Genomic DNA, 24,043 nt, shown 5'->3' with positions numbered 1-24,043 from the left:
GTCTGCTGTTGATCCTGCTGATAAAATACAGTGGAGAGCATTTCCAATAAACTTGACCTTTATCTTTATGAGACGAGACAGTAAAGGTCTCAATCAGGCAGAGTAAATCATCCTCAGCTACAAACAGCTCGTTGTATTAGCTGCAGGCACCCTGTTGCCCGTGCAGACTCCTGTGAAGTGGAGGAGGCCTGGGAATGTTCTGTCTAATCTGTGCTGAGATATATTCTTGCTTAGGAGCCCCCTGGAGACACAAAATGACCAATAAAGACACAAATTGACCACAAAATGATCAAAAAAAGACACAAAATGACCGAAAAAGACACAAAATGACCAAAAAAAAGACACAAAATTACCAAAAAAGACACAAAATGACCAAAAAAAGAAACAAAATGACCAAAAAAGACACAAATTGACCACAAAATGATCAAAAAAGACGCAAAATGACCTAAAGACACAAAATGACCAAAAAAAAGACACAAAATGACCAAAAAAGACACAAATTGACTACAAAATGATCAAAAAAAGACGCAATATGACCTAAAAAGACACAAAATTACAAAAAAAAAGACACAAAATGACTACAAAATGATCAAAAAAAGACACAAAATGACCTAAAAAGACACAAAATGACCAAAAAAGACACAAAATGACCAAAGAAGACACAAAATGACCGAAAAAAGAAACAAAATGACCAAAAAAGACACAAATTGACCACAAAATGATCAAAAAAAGACGCAAAATTACCTTAAAAGAGACAAAATGACCAAAAAAAAGACACAAAATGATCAAAAAAAGAGACAAAATGACCAAAAAAGACACAAAATTACCTTAAAAGACACAAAATGACCAAAAAAAGACACAAAATGATCAAAAAAAAGAGACAAAATGATCTAAAAAAGACACAAAATGACCGAAAAAAGAAACAAAATGACCAAAAAAGACACAAATTGACTACAAAATGATCAAAAAAAGACGCAAAATGACCTAAAAAGACACAAAATGGGACATCTATGAGAGAAGACAGTAAAGGTCTCAATCAGGCAGATCCGTGCAGACTCCTGTGAAGTGGAGGAGGCCTGGGAATGTTCTGTCTAATCTGCTTTGAGATATATTCTTGCTTGGGAGCCCCTGGAGCCGATCTGTGCCCGAGGCCAGGAGAAGCTGGTGGTGAGCAGATACATGACGACTATACAAACATCAGACACAGCTGCTGTCAGAGTCTAGTTAACCAGAGCAGAGAAGTCTCTGTTTCATTATCTCAGCATGCCTTGTTTCTCACCATCCTCTTCAGCAGCTCCAGAACTGTCGTATCTACCTAATTTTTATATATATATACACTAATATTCTAAGTTTTAGAACACACCAACTTTTCCAGAATTTAATTGAAAATGATGCAGTTTAATGTCTCAGTGTACTCTGAAATTAATGCACATTTGCAACATTTAAAATTCTTTATTGAGCATGATAGTGATTTGAAAGTAAAAAAAAAGATTCAATATCACATTTTATGTTGGACTAAAGGACTAAAAAAAGACACAAAATGACCAAAAAAAGACACCAAAAGACACAAAATGACTAAAAAAAGACACAAAATGACCAAAAAAGACACCAAAAGACACAAAATGACTAAAAAAAGACACAAAATGACCAAAAAAGACACAAAATGACTTACAAAGACATGAAAAGAATTCAAAAATGGACAAAATAGCCCAAGACTCCATAGAGTTAAGTTGTTAACCCATTTCTTGTTCCCTGAAAAAGGCCTACTTGTATAATTCTGAAATGTACATTATTTTCCAGTTTTGGTTAAGCTTACCTTTTTTTATTTACCTCTGGCAGTTCACCACTTACCTTTGGACCCTTTCAAGCTGTTCATTTGACTTGAACTGCTTGAATTTCAATAAAAAACTGGGAAAATTGGGGTGTTCTAAAACTTTTGGCCGGGAGTGTAATAACTTTAAAGGGTCTTCCTGGTCTGACCGGCTCGGCTTCACACTGGCTATAATGATTCAACACGCTCAGATATTTTAATCTCAGTCACTCAGCGTGTGAGCGATGGGAGTAGCTGAAAGGTTGCAGCCTGCTGCTGAATGACTGTTTCTGTGGCGTGTGAAGTGAGAGCTGCTGAGACACAACAGGGTCACACTGAGTCACTCAACATGAGTCCAGGTTCACATGGTTTTATCACCATGTGCTGGTCAGTTTGTGCCAGTTAAAAAACATAATAGCTCTGCAATGATGTCTAGTCAGTGCTTTTGATCAGTAGTTCTCAACCTTTTTGAGTCACGACCCCCAATTTAACATGCATGTTGTCCGTGACCCCCGCTCACTGAACACAATCTCACACGCACAGTTCAGATCACCCAAAAAAGGAAACAAAATGACCAAAAAAAGGAAACAAAATGACCAAAAAAGACACAAATTGACCACAAAATGATAAAAAAAAAGACGCAAAATGACCTAAAAAGACACAAAATGACCAAAAAAGACACACAATGACCAAAAAAAGAAACAAAATGACCAAAAAAGACACAAATTGACTACAAAATGATCAAAAAAAGACGCAAAATGACCTAAAAAGACACAAAATGACCAAAAAAAGACACAAAATGATCAAAAAAGACACACAATGACCAAAAAAAGACACAAAATGATCAAAAAAAGATGCAAAATGACCTAAAAAGACACAAAATGACCAAAAAAGACAAAATGACTGAAAAAAGAAACAAAATGACCAAAAATTACACAAATTGACTACAAAATGATCAAAAAAAGACGCAAAATGACCTGAAAAGACACAAAATGACCAAAAAAAGACACAAAATTACGAAAAAAGACACAGAATGACCAAAAAAAGAAACAGAATGACCTAAAAAGACACAAAATGACCCAAAAAAGGACACAAAATGGCCAAAAAAAGACATTAAGTGACCAAAAAGACTAAAACACAATAACACATGCTGACTTCCTAAATGATTTGGCGACCCCCAGAAATCATCTCGCGACCCCAATTGGGGTCCCGACCCCAAGGTTGAGAATAGCTGCTTTTGATCATGTTGTAGTATTTAGGATGTTATGATGTTGGTGTGCATCTGGAGTCTAGGCATCGATATATTATAAGAACCAAATACTAGACCTACTAGGCTATTCCATGGATATTTGTTCCTATTGGTTACAATAGGAACAAATATCTAATTAGATTATTAGATATTTGTTCCTATTGGTTTGTTCCAAGTCACGTGACTTTCAAGGTCCCGGCGGTCAGAATAAAAAACATGGCGGACAGTTCTCTCATTTTTAGTGAAAAAGTCAATATTTTGACTTAGTTTCTGCATAAAAATGGATTTTGATCACATTTCTAGCGAGAAATATATGTTTTATTTTCTAAATATTCACTCAGTGAATGTACATAATCACTTTGTATGTTGGAATAGCCACGGGATATGACTGGCATTAACTTGCATTGTAGCCAAATCCGTGTCAGTTTCACGGAAATTTGAGTGATTCCGTGGCTATTCCACGGATTTTGAGTTAAGCGAATCCGTGGCTATTTCACGGATTCCTGTGAGACCATGTTGTACCTGCTCAGCACCAAACAGCTGACTGAAGTTAGCAACTCGCTGGTGAAACATTTAGCAGCGAAAGATCCATTTGAGTTGGCAGAGAGGCGAAGAACCGTATTCACCGATATCCAAATATTTCGAGAAAAAAGTTGCAAATTTACTAGATTAAAGTGGCAAATCTACAAGAAAAAAGTTGCAGATTTAAGAGATTTAAAGTGGTGGATCTGCGTGGAAAAAAGTCACAGATTTATGAGAAAGAAGTGGGAAAAAAAGCAACTTTTTTCTTGCAGATTCACCACTTTAAATCTCATAAATATGCGACTTTTTTCGCACAAATTCACCACTTTAAGTCTCTTAAATCTGCTACTTTTTTTCTTGTAGATTTGCCACTTTAATGTAGTAAATTTGCAACTTTTTTCTCCATTTTGATATCCACTGAAGTTACTAAATATAGTTCTTCGCCTGATAAAGGGTTAAGCGGTAACAAACACAACTCCAAATGAATGATAATGCAACACTGTTTGTTCTAACCTTTCCACTTGTGGTTGAAGATTGTGAGTTAATACATGCACATACAATAATGTTTGATAATAAAAGCTGAGCAAGACGTTTATAACACATTTGTCTTTTCTCCTCCAGAGGATCCGTCCACCGGGAGGTCCAAGAACGGATATGTTTTCCAGGAGATGGGTGCGTCTCTGCAGTAATCACTATTATTATTATTATGTCATTTCATGGCTTTTCTCAGCATGGGTCTTGTTCTTTTATTTATTTACATTATATTATCTGTTTTGCAAGCACAGAGAACATTATTCAGTCTTCCCCCCCTCAGGAAAAGAGGCAGAATACAGACGTTTTTCATGTAAATTTCTTGCTACAGCTATTTATGCTAATGCCAATACTTCTCTCTGCTCACTGATGACCCATTTCACATGCTGGTGAGCACAGCACAGAGTGTTGAGAGGTTAATTAATGGGTAAATAATGAGGGAGATGATCTCTGAGTCAATGATGGGAAGCAGGAATAATCACAGCTCCAAGCTTTGCTCATCAAGGGTTAAGGTTAATTCTCTAATTCTGCCGCTGTTTTTTCTCCCCCTTATAAAAAGAGATGCCATATTTATCTTCTATACGATTAAGGAATTTACGAGCAGCAGCTATTGTTACATTGCCGCATGTCTGGTTTCAGGGGGAGTTTTTATTGGGTCTCTCTCTCTCTAGCTGTGTGCTTGTCAACAGATGGCAGAGTGGTGGGAGGGGAAATAAATTGTCCCTTACTGGAGACGCTGTTAATGTGGCTGGCTCTGAGTCTTAACCTTGAGACGGAGAGCAGTCGTTTCTATGAAACGCTCTTCATTATTACTTCACTGTAAAGTGAGTTTAAACAAAAGTACTGCAGCAAAGACACAACTCCAGACCAAGGTTATTATAGTTAACGAAAACTAACGAAATAACGAAAACTAGAATTGAAAAAACATTTTCGTTAACTGAAATAAAAATAAAAACTAGAGTTTTTAAAAAAACGATAACTAACTGAAACTGTATTCTATGGTTACAAAACTAACTAAAACTAAATAAAATTATAGTGAAAATGTCCTTAGTTTTTCGTTTTTGTCAACTTTTCTCATTCATAATTCAGTGTTTCTATTTGAACATGCAACACATGGTGAATATGTTTACTGAGACTGGGATGTTTACACTAGAACCAAAATTCAAAACACCCAGAACTGTAAGAGTTAATAACCTTATTGGGGCTGAGATGATAAACCAAAGGAAATAAAGGAAACATTTATTATGACCTCTTTGAATCTGGCACCCAACACATAGCCCATTACACAAAAACTAAAACTAACACTAAAACTAATAAAAACTAAACTAAAACTAAGCATTTTCAAAAACTAAAAACTAAACTAAAACTAGAAAACTCACTCTAAAAACGAATTAAAACTAACTGAATTTGAAAACAAAAATTCACAACAAAATTAAAACTAAAACTAATGAAAAATCCAAAACTATTATAACCTTGCTCCAGACATTTACACTTTGATACTGATGAACAAGGCATCTTAAGCGAGCTTCCAACTAATTCTTCCATGGCAACAGTGGATGCTTATAGTAAGAGCTTCAGAAGTAAAGGAACATAGTATTTGCATCTTGGATGTATAATGGTGGAGATGCAACAAATCTGGCAAACAAATAGAAAGACATGACAGAACCCAAGATAGTCTGGTTTGCTCTGCTCGCTGCTTGGTGTAGGCTTTTTTTATTTTTTTTATTTAACCTTTATTTAACCAGGGAATATCCCATTGAGATTAAGAAGCTCTTTTTTCTTTAAGGGAGCCCTGTCCAAGAGGCAGCAAACACAGAATACAGTTACATATTTACATAACATACAGACCTTAAACACGTCATGAGAAACTAGTGCATGTTATGGAATTGGCCCCCTTTGACCCAACTCCTTTAGGCTTGACTGGTCTAAATATGGCGGCCAGGTCACAAAGCTCTCATTTTACAGCAAGACAGCAAATTGAAGTATGTGTTTGAATTGTCAGTCAACTGGTCAACAGTATTCAGATCCATTACTTAAGTAAAAGTACTAATACACACTGTGAACTTACTCCACTACAAGTACACTGTTAAACCCAATGTTGCTTGTTTGTTATTATAACTCATTTTTCCTTTTCAATACAACAAAGATTGGTGCAAAAAGTAATTTTAACTAAAATATTGAGTCAAATATCAAGATTCATTTGAGTCAACTCGACTGTCTTTGTTGTCTTGACACAAAATTATTTTGCAGCATGGACACTCAAATATTTAAGTTGAAACAACAAGTTGGGTTTTACAGTGTAAAAGTCCTGAATTCAAAACTTACTGAAGTAAAAGTACAAAAGGATCAGCTTCAAATTGTACTTGAAATATCAAAAGTAAAAGTACTCATTATGCAGAATGGACCCACTCTGATTATTTTATATATTCCAAATATATTATTGTATTATTATATTTGATGCATTTTACTGTCACCAAGGTAGGGCTAATTTTAACTTCTTAACATACTTTTCTGTGGTTTCATTTATAAACATGCATAATCATTTTAAATACTGAGTTACATTCCACCACTGGGGTTGTGAATGGATCCATTGACTTCACCAGTATGAACTGGTCCAGTGTATAACCCCCATGAAGGGGAAAGGTTAAGTCTCTCATTAACCCCCACACATCAATGAACTCAACATCATCTCCCATTCACAGCCGATTCTACACACAAAATAATAAATCAAACACTTCTGCAGCTTCACATCATGTGGAGTTCACATGTGGTGAATCTGACCCATGCAGCCTGAACCAGGCTTGGACGGTTATACTTTCATTTTTTTCAAACTGTCATACTTCTTTTAAAAAAGTCCTAAAGACCTTTCTTTTTATAAAAGCCTTTTATTAAATGTATCATTGTGTTTTGGCCTTTTAACCTGTTTTTAATCTTGTTGTACTCTGTAGCACCTTGGGATTGCTTTTAACAATGAAAAGTGCTTTACAAATAAAATGTATTATTATTATTATTATTATTACTTTTGATGGCCGCATATTTCAAACATATTAAAAAAAGAAAAGAGAAATGATCATAAAAACAATTAATATTTACAGAAAATGTAAAGCCTATAGCAAAATAAATCGTCAACCTTGTTTACATGTTTGAAAAGGAACGAGAAGAAGTACAAACTTATTCATTTTCACCGCTTCTCCACAAGTTCTTTGGATGCTTTTTAAATAGCTTCCTTATATATTATTATCATTATTATATATACTGTTGCTGACATTACTATTATTATTACTATATACTGTAATATACTACTATTATTATTATACCGGCCTTATTTATTATTATTATTATTATTATTATTATTATTATTATTATATATTTATATATTATATATCATATTATTTTATTTATAATTATTTATAATTATTTTAATTATTTTTAATTATTTTATTTTATATTGTTACTATTTATTTATTATTACATATTATATACTATATAGTGTACTATTATTACAATTATATACCGTCTAGTCACTATAGCTTTGTTGCCTTTATATCATCAGTATCATTATAATAAACATCATCTTGCCAACCATCATACCAACTGATCTGATTTTTTTTAACTTGTGTCCTTGTTCTATTCTGTGTTTTTTTCTATTGTTGTTTTTATTTATGCTACCTCAGTATCTTATTCTATTGTATCTTATTGTACTTGAATACTGGACTGCTGTGACAACCGAATTTTTATCTATTTATCTTATTAGGAAAGGTTAGGAGTCTGTGACAATTTGGACATAAAAACATGTTAATGTTGAGTATCCATACAGATCTATATATAAACTGGTTGATATTGACTGTGACTATTAAAGAACTATAGGGGGAAAGTGTTGTGCTGGTACTCCGGTTAGGGAATAAGGACACCGTTTTGACTTTAACTTCTTTATCTTAAACTTTTTCAGCAGCAGGTCAGTACACACACATTATTCAACACATGCTGATTCTAAGGACCCCGAACATAAAAACCTAGCTGCCCTGTAAACTGCCCGACTCAAACAGACTGAACTAAAAAGTGCCTGAATAAATTATTAACCTGTTTAAATCAACAATATCAATATAATCAAATTAACAGATTAATAGGGTGTATTTGCTGGTCACAAAGGGAATTTATAACAGTGACCATGTGTGTTTTTCTCCACAGAGCTGAAGGACGGCGAGCTGGAGGATTCACCTTCACACAAAGATCACATCTATGACAACCAGACCCAGATCAGTGCTTCAGGTGTGTTTTAATAAAATAACATGTTCAGTCCATGGTGTGATTTGTTCTAAGAACGTACATTTTAGAAAACAAATGGTTCCATCTTTCAACAAAACAGATGAATAGCTCTCTGCAGCTCTGTTTCATTGCATTCTCGTCTAGTGACTTTCATTGTCTGAGAATAATTTGCAGCCTCTGTAATCATGCATGCCAGCTCCGATTCCCAGAGTCGTCCTAACGGAGACACAGTTCATGGACATTAACTGGCAGCTACTGCTCCCTATTAACTATTAATACAAGAGAGATGTTTTAGTTATTTCCAGGAATATTAAAGAACCATTTGAAGCAAAGATAAGATGCTGGAGGCTCAGACTTTGTGTCCAAATATATATCTCTATGTGGCTTTTATTTGCAGATCCTGACTTCCCTGGGTTTGGGCTTTTGAACACAACAAGAAAAGTAAGATTTGCTGTTTCAGTCTCCCCTTTATGTATTCTGTCAAAATTATTACTGCAGAATTACCACAGAAAACAACATTTTATAGCTTTGTTTATGAATACAAAGATTGCTTTTCCAACTGTTCCAATTTAAAGCTTATATCCTCAGATTTCTAAAGTAATACGTCACCACAAAAACACGATATAAATCTGTTTTACCTTGAATTTGTGCAGAAAACGGTCTTTCTCTCATGCCTCCACAGTGAACGAAGAATCCCTAAAACAGAGAAAGTTCTTGATGAAATTAAGAAAAACATTTGTTAACTCTGAGTCTCATTTATCCAATCGTTTGCTCAGAACCTCCAAAACAAACACATTTTTTGCTAAAATCCTGAACTTTTTAAGACACATTTTGCATAAACTGCCTTACAGTTTCACGGGCATGCAGCACTAACACTAGAAGGGCAATCTAGAGGCACTTTTTCTCTAGTAAAATGTAAAATTTAACATGTTTTATTTACCATAAGGGCATCCTAGAGGGCATTTTTACTGCATTTTTAACAGAGGGGCAGTTGCCTCCCCTCAAAGTCTACCAGTGCAACAAAAAGCAAGTTTAACACAAATTAACACGGGATGATTTATTGACCTACAAATTATTATTTAGTGTGGTAAGTATCAAGGTTATTATAGTTAACGAAAACTAACAAAATAACGAAAACTAGAATTGAAAAAACATTTTCGTTAACTGAAATAAAAATAAAAACTAGAGTTTTTAAAAAACGATAACTAACTTAAACTGTATTTTGTGGTTACAAAACTAACTAAAACTAACTAAAATTATAGTGAAAATGTCCTTAGTTTTCATTTTTGTCAACTTTTTTCATTCATAATTCAGTGTTTCTATTTGAACATGCAACACATGGTGAATATGTTTACTGAGACTGGAACCAAAATTCAAAACACCAAGAATTGTAAGAATTAATAACCTTATTGGGGCTGAGATGATAAACCAAAGGAAATAAAGGAAACATTTATTATGACCTCTTTGAATCACGCACCCAACTAATACCCCATTACAAAAAAACTAAAACTAACACTAAAACTAATAAAAACTAAGCATTTTCAAAAACTATAAACTAAACTAAAACTAGAAAACTCACTCTAAAAACTAACTAAAACTAACTGAAAAATTCACAACAAAATTAAAACTAAAACTAATGAAAAATCCAAAACTATTATAACCTTGGTAAGTATTCCTTTAAACTGAGCTTCTGATCTGAGCTAAAACTCAAAGCAGTGAACTGGGAGGAAACATCCAGTCAGCAAAAACAAAAAATAACCTTTCACCTCGGAATACCTATGATATTATTACACCATCAATCATTTTGCCTTTGCTCTTGGCTCTCACTAGTATGTGAAGCCGATGAACTTCCAGGAGGAAGTGCGGGCCCACAGAGACCTGGACAGCTTCCTGGCCCAGGCCAGCATCCTCCTGGACGAGAAGGCTTCCACGCTGGACGAAGTCCTGAGGAGAATGTTAGCTCATGTGGCGGAAGACGGCCACGAGAGCTGCGACCCCGACGAAGTCATGAACTCGTTGTTCACGGACGCAGGAGGGAAGGAGTTTAATGGTGAGCAATGTGACATGTTAGAGGCGCTTTGAGTACACTGCAAAAAAAGAAAACTTGTATTTTTTGGCCTAAAACAGTGATTTAAGTTGGTAAAACTTGGAAATATAAATGATTGACATTTAGGGCAATAATGTAAGTTAGCACAACAAAGGAAGCCAGTTGTCTGCTCAAAAACAAGTTGGTGAGTTGTTGTTACTTATATCTTTAAGTTGGGGTTCACAACAAGGGACAATAGTTCTGATAACTCTTATTTCTTTGTTGGGAAATTCGGGAAAATCGGTGAAATTCGGTCATTAGCGAAAGCTAGCAGCTAACTGATGCTAGCGGCTAACTGATGCTAGCGGGTAACTGATGCTAGCGGCTAACAGATGCTAGCGGCTAACTGATGCTAGCGGGTAACTGATGCTAGCGGCTAACTGACGCTAGCGGCTAACTGATGCTAGCGGCTAACTGATGCTAGCGGGTAACTGGTGCTAGCGGCTAATTGATGCTACCGGCTAACTGATGCCAGCGGCTAACTGATGCTCGCGGCTAACTGACGCTAGCGGCTAACTGATGCCAGCGGCTAACTGATGCCAGCGGCTAACTGATGCCAGCGGCTAACTGATGCTAGCGGCTAACTGATGCTGCCGGCTAACTGATGCCAGCGGCTAACTGATGCCAGCGGCTAACTGATGCCAGCGGCTAACTGACGCCAGCGGCTAACTGACGCCAGCGGGTAACTGATGCTACCGGCTAACTGATGCTACCGGCTAACTGATGCCAGCGGCTAACTGATGCCAGCGGCTAACTGATGCCAGCGGCTAACTGATGCCAGCGGGTAACTGATGCTACCGGCTAACTGATGCTACCGGCTAACTGACGCCAGCGGCTAACTGACGCTAGCGGCTAACTGACGCTAGCGGCTAACTGATGCTAGCGGCGTTGCTTGTTACAGCTACAAGAGTAGCCATTAGCGTATCAATGCTAACTCAAAATTGTGGTCGCAACATTAGCTGACATTTCATAGCGGCGTTACAATCGTGCCAATTCAGCACATTGCAGAAGTTAGCAGAAGTAAGGATTAAAAGTTATTACAATGTAAAATTATACGTTCAAAAATCTGAATTCAGAGTTGAGCAAACTCAAAAACAAAACTTAAAATATTTAGTTTAATTGTCCAACTTAAAATTTTATCGAAGTTTGTTGCCTTTAAATTTTGAGTTCACCCAACTTTTCTTTTTTTGCAGTGTGGGAGTGTTTGCTTGAAATATGAACTCTTTCTGGCAGCTAATTGAGATGTTTTATGCTCCCACAGTTCACCTCCTGTCAGAGACCATTCAGGGTGTGACCGCTACGTCCACTGGTGTTCGCTACCAGCAGTCCTGGCTTTGTATTCTGTGAGTTCATCTATATTTATGTGAAGGAGTGTTATTTTCACTAATTCTTCAGTACACAACATTCACCATGGTTAGTAGAGTTAACCCTTTTTCAGGCGAAGAACTATATTTGGTAACTTCAGGTAATATTTCGAGAAAAAAGTTGCAAATTTACTAGATTAAAGTGGCAAATCTGCAAGAAAAAAAGGCGCAGATTTAAGAGATTTAAAGTGGCAAATCTGCGTGAAAAAAATCGCAGATTTACGAGAAAAAAGTGGGGAAAAAACAACTTTTTTCTCCCAGATTCACCACTTTAACCCTTAATAGGACACTCATTGAAATACTTGCAAATTCCAAATTTCAACCCTAGAGAATATTGGAGGATATTACATACAGCCAGAATGTGTAAAAAAAATAAAACATACGAAAATAATATTTTGAGAAAAAAGTTTATGAGATTAAAGTGGCAAATCTACGAGAAAAAAAATGCGCAGATTTATGAGATTTAAAGTGGTGAATCTGGGAGAAAAAAGTTGCAAATTTACTAGATTAAAGTGGCAAATCTACAAGAAAAAAAGTTGCAGATTTAAGAGATTTAAAGTGGCAAATCTGCGCGAAAAAAGTCGCAGATTTACGAGAAAAAAGTGGGAAAAAAGCAACTTTTTTCTCCCAGATTCACCACTTTAACCCTTAATAGGACACTCATTGAAATACTTGCAAATTCCAAATTTCAACCCTCGAGAATATTGGAGGATATTACCTACTGCCAGAATGTGTAAAAAAAATAAAACATACGAAAATAATATTTTGAGAAAAAAGTTTACGAGATTAAAGTGGCAAATCTACAAGAAAAAAGTTGCAGATTTATGAGATTTAAAGTGGTGAATCTGGAAGAAAAAAGTTGCTTTTTTTCCACTTTTTCCTGGTAAATCTGCGACTTTTTTCGCACAGATTTGCCACTTTAAATCTCTTAAATCTGCAACTTTTTTTCTTGTATATTTGCCACTTTAATCTAGTAAATTTGCTACTTTTTATTCGAAATATTACCTGAAGTTACCAAATATAGGGTTAAATACAACAAAAAAACCTTTTCATTAGGAAAGTTATTTTGCTCTGGCTTTGCTAATTTACACCTGCCAATACAGTATGCTGCACAATCAATCATTTACACACCACTGATCTAAAATAAATTATTTTCTATCACTTCAGCTCCAATGTGAGGAGCCTGCAGAGGCGCCACGTCTGCATCGCCCGGCTGGAGAGGCCTCAGAACTGGGGATCGAACTGCTGCGAGGCCCGCTACGTCATCCTCATCCTGGCCCCGCCCCGAACCGTAAGAGACTAATCTCTCTGGTACTTGTCAGGTTGCATGTGTGTCAATGCATAAATATGTAAATACATGCACACTAGGATATGAGATTATTTACTACATGATTATTGAGGTCAAAGGAAGATGGTGATATTATCACGATATCTGTAGAAAAACATAACAAAAACAAGAATCCTTCTGCTTAACCCTCCTGTTATGTTGCGGGTCAAATTGACCCATTTCAAAGTTTAAAAAACTAAAAATAAATAGTTAAAAGTATTTTTTTGGGATGAAACTTCTTCTGCTTGGCTTAATAAGTGTAATCAACATAAAAAATTAAAATGGTTCATTTCACATATTTGCATGTTTATATTACATAAATATGGTTCAATGGTCAATCTGACCCTGAAAAGAAGAGGTGAATAAAATTTTCAAAAACTCAAAGTCATGTAAAACTATTGTAATTTATATGTAGGTCTTTCCAATGTACATAAAGCTTTAACATGCATTTAAAAAAAATTAAAAACGAGTGAATTATCCTCATTGAACCATGATCAATGAGAGGTAAAGAACACCATTGCACAAAATATTGATTGAAATGGTTAGTAATGGAGTTATTAATGAAATATAAATAATGTTTATTCAGATTTTCTGGTTTCTGACACTTTTGGATGATTAAACATGCCCACGAACATTATTGCTGTTCCTGAGAAACAACATAACAGGAGGGTTAATAACAAGTCTTATGTCAATCTGACAATAAAATATAAGTTGTTTTAATGTTGAGTTTGTGAAATAGGTAGAAAGTTTCATACCACAAAAAAGATAAGGGGGTTTATTGTTATATATATATCAATAAAAATCTGTTTAAAACTGCTTATTCCCTCTGATCACAATTACCCTGTCCAATCTATCTTTTGTATTGTATTGTTATTAATTCTGTGTATTTTATTGTATTTTACTGCTGAATCTTTTCTATCTTTTTTGTACGGTGTCCTTGAGTGCCAAGAAAGGCACCTCCAAATAAAATGTATTATTATTATTGTTAAAAAATTCACAAAATAAGAATAATTTGATATATAGTCGCGGCCAAAAGAAGATACCATAATAACATGACCACAATATTTATAGAACATTTGTGTTTAACTTTGTTTATTGTGCGTTTTCTCCTCTTTTTGGGTAAATTAATTATGCGTTTAGGAAGGTGGACAGAACATCAAAGAAAGTGAGCACTGACATAAATTATTTTAGAGGCACTGGATTCATTATAAAATGTCTGTGTATTATTAGCACAATATCAACATTTTAAATTCTTAATATCACGGTGATTGTCTGGTATATTTTGTTGTTTCAGTGCCTGAATCTGTTGTAACTTTATCCTCATTCTTTCCAGAAAAGCACCAAGACGGCCATCGAACTCGGCCGAACATTCGCCTCGATGTTCTCTGATATTTCCTTCAGACAGAAGCTTCTGGAGGCTCAGACTCAGGAGGAGTTCAAACAAGAGCTGGTCTACCAGCGGCAGCAGCTCGCCATCGTCACGGAGAAGCCGGTCGTAGAGGAAGTAGAAGACTCAGATCCACGAAGGGGAAAACCACTTAAGGTGTGAAAGAAGCGGTGAACAAACTGTGACATATTGACCCTGTGCTGCGAATCAAAACAGCATTTTATAGCTTCTTTTATGCTCTTTAACACTGAATACAAAGATTGTTTTTCCAACTGTTCCAATTTAAAGCTTATATCCTCAGATTTCTACCTAGCTTTAAAGTAATACGTCACCACAAAAACACGATATAAATCTGTTTTACCTTGAATTTGTGCAGAAAACAGTCTTTCTCGCATGCCTCCACAGTGAACGAAGAATCCCTAAAACAGAGAAAGTTCTTGATGAAATTAAGATTTGCTGTTTCAGTCTCCCCTTTATGTGTTCTGTCAAAATGATTACTGCAGAATTACCACAGAGAAACATTTCAAAACAAAACATTTTATAGCTTTGTTTATGCTCTTTAACACTGAATACAAAGATTGTTTTTCCAACTGTTCCAATTTAAAGCTTATATCCTCAGATTTCTACCTAGCTTTAAAGTAATACGTCACCACAAAAACACTTTGTAATATAGTGAAATAAATATAAATATAAATATATAAAACTATATAAAAGTTTTACCTTGAATTTGTGCAGAAAACGGTCTTTCTCTCATGCCTCCACAGTGAACGAAGAATCCCTAAAACAGAGAAAGTTCTTGATGAAATTAAGAAAAACATTTGTTAACTCTGAGTCTCATTTATCCAATCGTTTGCTCAGAACCTCCAAAACAAACACATTTTTTGCTAAAACCCTGAACTGTTTAAGACACCTTTTGCATAAACTGCCTTACAGTTTACTAGGTTAAAGTGGCAAATCTACAAGAAAAAAAGTTGCAGATTTAAGAGATTTAAAGTGGCAAATCTGCGCGAAAAAAGGCGCAGATTTACGAGAAAAAAGTGGGAAAAAAGCTACTTTTTTCTCCCAGATCCACCACTTTAACCCTTAATAGGACACTCATTGAAATACTTGCAAATTCCAAATTTCAACCCTAGAGAATATTGGAGGATATTACATACTGCTAGAATGTGTAAAAAAAACATACGGAAATAATATTTTGAGAAAAAAGTTTACGAGATTAAAGTGGCAAATCTACGAGAAAAAAATTTGCAGATTTATAAGATTTAAAGTGGTGAATCTGGGAGAAAAAATTGCTTTTTACCCACTTTTTTCTCGTAAATCTGGGACTTTTTTCGCACAGATTTGCCACTTTAATCTAGTAAATTTGCACCTTTTTATTCGAAATATTACCTGAAGTTACCAAATATAGCTCTTTGCCTGATAAAGGGTTAAATACAACAAAAAATCATATATATATATAAATCTGTTTTACCTTGAATTTGTGCAGAAAACGGTCTTTCTCTCATGCCTCCACAGTGAACGAAGAATCCCTAAAACAGAGAAGGTTCTTGATGAAATTAAGAAAAACATTTGTTAACTCTGAGTCTCATTTATCCAATCGTTTGCTCAGAACCTCCAAAACAAACACATTTTTTGCTAAAACCCTGAACTGTTTAAGACACATTTTGCATAAACTGCCTTACAGTTTCACGGGCATGCAGCACTAACACTAGAAGGGCAATCTAGAGGGCACTTTTTCTCTAGTAAAATGGCACTGAGAGGTCAATTTAACATGTTTTATTTACCATAAGGGCATCCTAGAGGGCATTTTTACTGCATTTTTAACATGGGGACACCCAGAGGGGCAGTTGCCACCCCTCAAAGTCTAGATTCTAGTCACACCGGCTAAATATGTTGTATAACTAAAGAGCAAAAAAGCAGAAACCTAAAAAGCTAATACACAAACAATCGGAAACAAAACTCCAGCTAACGAGGAGTTGTTACGTATAAAACTAACATTTATTTTCTCTACCGACTGTTCGCTCTCTGCACATGTGGAGACCACCCTCGTGTTTTCCCACTCCATCCAGGCATATAAAGATGTGATGCAGTAAAGTAAAGTAGTTGAGCCAGATTATCTGATTATCCTGTTTCCACACTCTATCAGCCAGGCCCAAAGAACGAGAAGCAGCTGGGCAGCAAACTGGAAAAAGCTGCCAAGTCTGCCATGGCTCTGGCAGCAGAATGTGCACAGCTCCATGTAATGATGAAGTACTTCATTATGTCCAGTGTTTGAATTAAGAGGAAATGTGTGCACGCAGCAGGAGGCTGGAGAAGAGGGAACACCCAAACACTGCCTAGAGAGAAAGCACGTAGTGGTTGTAAAAGAGCAAAGTTAACAACAACAACAGGTTGTGGCTGCACCTGATGTCCTGAACAAGTTCACAGCAGCATTTAAATGTGGGTTTGCTGCTGCCAAAGCAACCTTTTAACCTTTTGGAAACTACAACGTTATATAAAACAAAAACATGTACTGATGGACACTCTAGTATTTCCAATTTTATACTGAATGTCAGCAACGTTCCTCGACAAAAATCCAGTACTTGTTATGCTCATTTAGAAAGACCCATTATCCAGCCAGCAAATGTATTAAAATTAATGTATTTCCCAATTAACTTGCTCTGTTTTATGGAATATTTTATCCTCTTATCACACTCACAAAGTCTGAACGTGCGTTTTTCGATGTAAGGTCGTGTTCAGACCTCCATTAACTCTGTGAAGAGGAGAGAGGTCCTTTAATTATTTCCATGAGCCCACTGTGTCAGCAAAGTAGAGCTCTATATGCAGCAAAAAAGGTCTCTCAACACTACTTTGTGTACAAGCAGGTTATTACGACCCTTATTGTTGCTAGGTGGCTAGGCATCCTTTCTAATTATGACAAAGCAGCACATTAGGTGATGTAGTATAGGAGCAACAAAGGACTTTGACCCAGGAGGACACTGTTTGTGTCTTGTGTGAAACAAATAATCAAGGTCAAGTTATTTAAACTTGCGTAAACTCTCTTTCATTACCTATGAAAAACACTTGTAATAGGATAGCTTACAACTTCAACTCCAAATATTGTCTCCATGTTGGGGGACTGTTTAAAATGTAAATAAAAACAGAATCAAATTCAGAATTAGTGTATGTTTTAAACAACAATTTTCCTCTTTGAGCTTTAAATATATTGTATGTACTTATTTTGATGTTAACAACAGGTGTTAGCATGTGTTGATTATTAGAAAGTGGAGGACTTGTTAAAAATAATTTGTTACACATAAAAGTCTATGCTTTAATAAAATAATGCAAGGAATCTGAAAATGTACTGAAAGTATTAAATGTAAAAGTACTCAATGCAGGAAAAAAATGCCCCCATGTGACTGTTATACGGTATATTATATCATTTGATAGACAACTTATGAAATGATTAAATGCCAATTAAAAACAGTACTTCACACAGACTACAGTGTCCAGTTTAAATTGCTGAAACCTGTCTTTTTCTCCACAGGTGAAAGAATTTTTTAAAGCTGGAAAAGGTGTTTATGATGACCTCCGTCGTCGACTCCCGCTCTACCCCTCAGACTTCACAGACGGTACTGATATTTTCCTGTAATACTAATTAAGTGTGACTGCTTTGGTTGTTTATTGTTTATTGTTAAAAAGATCCCCATTAGCTGTCACCAAAAGTGGGAGGAGCTAGTCTTCCTGGGGTCCACAAGACAAAACAAAAATCACTTAACAATTAAACATTGTAGAAATTATTATATACGTCATCAGAAATCATTCCGAATAAGTTATTACATTCATATCTATTACATTAATTCTCACTTTCATACAGTAAATATGTTAATTAACTACTCACAAATTTAAATAGTGCATTCTCAAGTAATAATTAAAAGATACTTTACTATTCAGTTCACGTATATTCAGTGGGCAATTATTCCAATAACTGATAGCACAATAACTAACTGTTCTCTTTAAGGCATTTGATTCTGGACATGGTGACATCATCTGACCACCATTAGCTGACCTTGTTTCATAAGAATGAACCTGATCACATCTGACAATTTGGTTATATAAGAAAATTGTTGTGTTGTTGTTGTGTGGTTGTTTAATAAGGTTTTAAATAATCCATGAAGGTATAACTGGGAAGGACCGCTGTCTGCTGAAATACACGACCACGGCCATCTTCCTCTACATCGCCATCTTACTGCCAGCGATCGCCTTCGGCTCGTTGAATGACGAGAGCACAAGAGGAGAGATAGGTATCAACTCCTGTGGTTGTTTTTATGACTCATTACCAAGATTATAATAGTTTCGGATTTTTCATTAGTTTTAGTTTTAATTTCGTTGTGAATTTTTGTTTTCAAATTCAGTTAGTTTTAGAGCGAGTTTGCTAGTTTTAGTTTAGTTTTTATTTTTTGAAAATGCTCAGTTTTAGGTTAATTTTTATTAGTTTTAGTTTTTTTGTAATGGGTATGTGCCTTCATTTCCTTTGGTTTATCCATCTTAGCCTCAATAAGGTTATTAACTCTTACAGTTCGGGGTGTTTTGTATTTTGGTTGAAGTGTGTGGACATCCCAGTCTCAGTAAACATATTTACCATGTGTACCTGCATGTTGAAATCGAAACACTGAATTATGTATGAAAAAAGTTGACAAAGACGAAAACTAAGGACATTTTCACTATAATTTTAGTTAGTTTTGTAACCACACAATACAGTTTCAGTTAGTTATCGTTTTTTTAAAAACTCTTGTTTTTATTTTTATTTCAGTTAACAAAAATGTTTTTTCAATTCTAGTTTTCGTTATTTTGTTAGTTTTCGTTAACTATAATAACCTTGCTCATAACTTAATGTAAAACACTGATCTTTTGTTGTTTTTGACAGATGTTCAGAAGACCATTGTTGGCCAAAGCATTGGAGGAGTGATCTACTCTTTGTTTGCTGGTTCTCCTCTGGTCATTCCTCTGACCACTGCTCCACTGGCCATCTTCATCAGTGGTGTGTATTGATCCTACTATTTAAACAGGTGCCACAAGATACATGGAAAGACTGTTGACGGGTCAAATAATTTGAAAAAATAGAAATTATCATTTAATGGACAGAATATATCAGCTGTAACTAGGGATGGGTACCGAATTCGGTACTTTTATAGGTACCGACCGAATTCTGTCGGTACTACCGAGTACCGATTCATGTAAAATCAAACGGTACCATGTTTCGGTACCTAAACAGCATTAACTTTAAACTGATCATTGATTTCAACCTGTTTTCATTTGACGTCTTTGATTAACAAGCGTGTTGACGATCGCACTATTTTTTTATTTACCTCCTCGTCTGGTCCTGTCTGCTCACCGCGGCCACTAGCTGCTGCCCTCTTCCACCCCGGCGCGAGACGAACAGCCGGGCTCTAGGCCTGCTAGCCGCCAGCTGCTAGGCTCTAGGCCTGCTAGCCGCCAGCCGCCAGCTGCTATCTCTCCAATGTCTCTACCCGGGCTTGGCCTTCGTCTGCCTCCAGATTGGACCTTCCTTACTCCGTTTGCTCTCTCCATTCTTCTGTAGACCAGTCATTAGCAGCTAGCAGCTAGCTGCTGCATCTCTGGTCCTCCGCTAATACTTTCCGCTCTTCAACTCAGGAATATTACCTGCCACTTTACTCCAAACTGCCTCGCTGAAATTAAATCCCTCGGACTCCTGCGTCATCCTCGATATGTGCACAGAGCAGCCCGACTCAACTTTGTTTATTCCAACCATGCCACGCCCACAATACTGTCTGACAGGTGCTCCGCCGCACAGCTATGACGTCATCACAACAAATCACACGTGCACTTACAACCTTTTTTTTTTTTTTTCTCCTCCGTGCACTTGCCACCTGAGTACGGAAGCGCATTGCATTCACTGGATAAAAAAAAAATAGACACCTTATCTCATAATTACGAGATCTTTTCTCGTAATTACATTCATTTTGTCAGTCATTTTGTGTCTTTTTGTGTCTGCTTTTGGTCATTTTGTGCCTTTTTTTTAGTCATTTTGTGTCTTTTTGTGTCTGTTTTTGGTCATTTTGTGTCTTTTCTTGGTAATTTTGTATCTGTTTTTAGTCATTTTGTGTCTCTTTGTGTCTGTTTTTGGTAATTTTGTCTCTTTTTTTAGTCATTTTGTGTCTTTTTTTTTAGACGTGTCTTTTTTTGTCTTTTTTTAGTAATTTTGTGTCTTTTTTGGTGATGATTTCAAAGTTCTGGAAAAGTCCAATGTTGCATTGCGACACTCCCACATGTATTCTGATGCATTTCATTGGCCAAGAGACCGAAAATAGGAGAAAAAAACTACAAATAATACAAAACGACGTATCTGCTTTCCCGGCTTTAATGGGTTAAATGACCAAAATGTTTGGGAACCACTGCAGCAAAGCACATCAACTGCAAAAAGGAACAAAACTCAAAGTCATGTTAAACACAGTAAAGGCATCACATTTCCAGCTTGAAGCTGAAGGTCTGGCAGCTTCAAACAGCCAAATTAGTAGCCCGGATACCAGACAGTTGCTATGAAAATGTTGTTAATTATAATACAATAAAATACATGTTTGTTTTTAGTGATCCGGGGAATCTGCGACGACTACGACCTCGACTTTGATGCTTTCTACGCCTGCATCGGCTTGTGGAACAGCCTGTTCCTCATCCTGGGAGGCCTGTTCAATGTCAGCCTGTTTATGAAACTCTTCAAACGGTGAATACACAACACGACATTTGTTACTCTGACATATCACAGACAGAAGCCACACACACACCTGTAATAAATGTAAATACCAGCGTGGCCATGAGGTCACTGATAAGAGAAGATGCATCTGTTATGACTTCCTGTTTTAAGCCATAATTATTGTATTGCTCTCTCTTTATCTGGTCCTTTATTTCGCCTTGAATGGACTGTTATGACTGTGTCTCTATAAAAAAACACTATTTTGATAAAACATGAATGATCATGCCACACTTCTGTTTACATTTTTTATCTCGCAGCTCAACAGAAGAAGTCATTGCATTGTTCATCTCCATAGCATTCGTCGGGGATGCAGTAAAAGGCACCGTCAAAAGTAAGTTGAGCCAAGGACGCACTACATTAAACATGTTGTGAATGCTTTCTGCAGCAGAGCTTTCTCTGCACGCTGCAGGGGGAGCATCTAAACGTCCTGCATGTCGTTTGTTGTAGGTAATGTAGCCCAGCAAATATACATATCCATCACAGCCTTTAGAGGAGAAGCAGAAAATCAAAGCGGCCCCCTGTGTGCTGGGGAAAACAACCCTGTAATGCAAATATAATGTAGTCTTTCACACAGCTTCTTTTTATATCTTCTTCACGAGGGTTTGTCACGAGATACAAATGGACGAGCATGTGATGGATTCTTTAAGCCTCGGGCTGTTAGTTTTTTTAACCAAACTACATCAGATTGAGCAAAGCTTAAATACAATACCACATTGTGCTCAAATGATGGAAATAAACACAGAATAAACACTCAAAGGGGAATATTATCTGTGAGATGGAATAGTATGAATGAAGACCTAAAGTGCATTTTATTTTGAGTTCTCTACCTCAACATTTAATCCAAAATTGCCTTTTTTTTAAGGACTTGACAAACATATTAGTAGCAGTCTAAATTATCTAAGTCAAGATCATTTCACATTATATCATATTATTCTATCAAATTTTCATTTTAAATAAAAAATATTCCTTTTTTGGAAGGAACACACTACACACTGTAACTTTCCACATTACAACAAGTAGAGTAGTAAATAAGCTAGTATGTTTTATATCTTATTGAGTTTATTGACAGCGTATTGATTTATTCTTCACAGATAATGTGTATATCTTCTCAAACGTTTAATTAAAACTATTAATCAATCTATTCAAAACAATGTACAATAAAGATGATGCCACAATAATCAGAGGATTGTGTCTGAAACCAAAATTATTCCAACTTTATGGACGAGCATGTGATGGATTCTTTAAGCCTCGGGCTGTTGGTTTTTTAACCAAACTACATCAAATTGAGCAAAGCTTAAATACAATACCACATTGTGCTCAAAAGATGGAAATAAACACAGAATAAACACTCAAAGGGGAATATTATCTGGAAGATGGAATAGTATGAATGAAGACCTAAAGTGCATTTTATTTTGAGTTCTCTACCTTAACATTTAATCCAAAATTGGCTTTTTTTTTAGGACTTGACAAACATATTAGTATCAGTCTAAATCATCTAAGTCATTTACATTTTTACAAGATCCTTTCACATTATATCATATTATTCTGACAAATTTTCATTTTAAATAAAAAATATTCCGTTTTTGGAAGGAACACATCAAATTTAAAGGATTAATATGTAACTTACAGTACAGTAGAGTAGTAAACAAGCTAGTATGTTTTATATCATATTGAGTTTATTGACATCTTATTGATTTATTCTTCACAGATAATGTGTATATCTTCTCAAACGTTTAATTAAAACTATTAATCAATCTATTCAAAACATATTACAATAAAGATGATGCCACAATAATCAGAGGATTGTGTCTAAAACCAAAATTATTCCAACTTTATGGGCGAGCATGTGATGGATTCTTTAAGCCTCGGGCTGTTGGTTTTTTAACCAAACTACATCAGATTGAGCAAAGCCTAAATACAATACCACATTGTGCTCAAATGATGGAAATAAACACAGAATAAACACTTAAAGGGGAATATTATCAGTAAGATGGAATAGTATGAACGAAGACCTAAAGTGCATTTTATTTTGAGTTCTCTACCTCAACATTTAATCCAAAATTGGCTTTTTTTTAAGGACTTGACAAACATATTAGTATCAGTCTAAATCATCTAAGTCATTTACATTTTTACAAGATCCTTTCATATTATTCTGACAAATTTTCATTTTAAATAAAAAACATTCTGGAATTCATTTTGGAAGGAACACATCAAATTTAAAGGTATAATATGTAACTTTACACATTAAAACAAGTAGAACAGTAAACAAGCTAGTATGTTTTATATCTTATTGAGTTTATTGACAGCTTATTGATTTATTCTTGGCAGATAATGTGTATATCTTCTCAAATGTTTGATTAAAACTATTAAGCTTTATGGGCGAGTGTGTATATCATAATGAATTCAATTATTTCATTTGTTATGACCTAGCAGAAGAAAATGACATATTGTTTGTTTAAAAAAACTTCTTGTTTTAACATGAGAGTTTGTTGTTGTTAAAACTCTACTTTACTTATCATAACAGGGAAATAAATGTTGTAGACAGGTGTATTTTGCATAAAATAAATGATCTGGTAACGCTGTATATTAAGGTCCTTGTAATAACCATTAATTAACAAGTAATAAGGCCCTTGTAAGTCCTTACAAGATGCTTATTAACATTATTGTGTGTTTATAAGCTTATATAAGTGTTAATAATGGCATTACAAACACCCATGACCCACCCATTA

At 35.5% G+C, this 24,043-nt stretch overlaps 1 protein-coding gene across 1 annotated transcript in view; it reads left to right on the top strand.

Moving 5' to 3' along the window:
* Positions 1-24,043, top strand: part of LOC131981617 (solute carrier family 4 member 11-like) — a 41,900-nt gene that overhangs the window by 4,589 nt on the left and 13,268 nt on the right. The window contains exons 2-13 of the mRNA XM_059346000.1: positions 4,203-4,253; positions 8,301-8,381; positions 8,776-8,819; positions 10,209-10,428; positions 11,726-11,807; positions 12,996-13,119; positions 14,489-14,698; positions 18,069-18,153; positions 18,700-18,825; positions 19,449-19,562; positions 21,152-21,284; positions 21,572-21,645. Of these exons, the coding sequence (XP_059201983.1) occupies positions 4,203-4,253; positions 8,301-8,381; positions 8,776-8,819; positions 10,209-10,428; positions 11,726-11,807; positions 12,996-13,119; positions 14,489-14,698; positions 18,069-18,153; positions 18,700-18,825; positions 19,449-19,562; positions 21,152-21,284; positions 21,572-21,645 (1,344 nt within the window). The remainder of the gene's footprint in view (positions 1-4,202; positions 4,254-8,300; positions 8,382-8,775; positions 8,820-10,208; positions 10,429-11,725; positions 11,808-12,995; positions 13,120-14,488; positions 14,699-18,068; positions 18,154-18,699; positions 18,826-19,448; positions 19,563-21,151; positions 21,285-21,571; positions 21,646-24,043) is intronic.

The sequence above is a fragment of the Centropristis striata genome, chromosome 12 (assembly GCF_030273125.1).
Source record: "Centropristis striata isolate RG_2023a ecotype Rhode Island chromosome 12, C.striata_1.0, whole genome shotgun sequence".
NCBI lineage: Eukaryota > Metazoa > Chordata > Actinopteri > Perciformes > Serranidae > Centropristis > Centropristis striata.
Note: the sequence above shows the minus strand (reverse complement) of the source record. Positions and strands in the feature narration are given on the sequence as shown.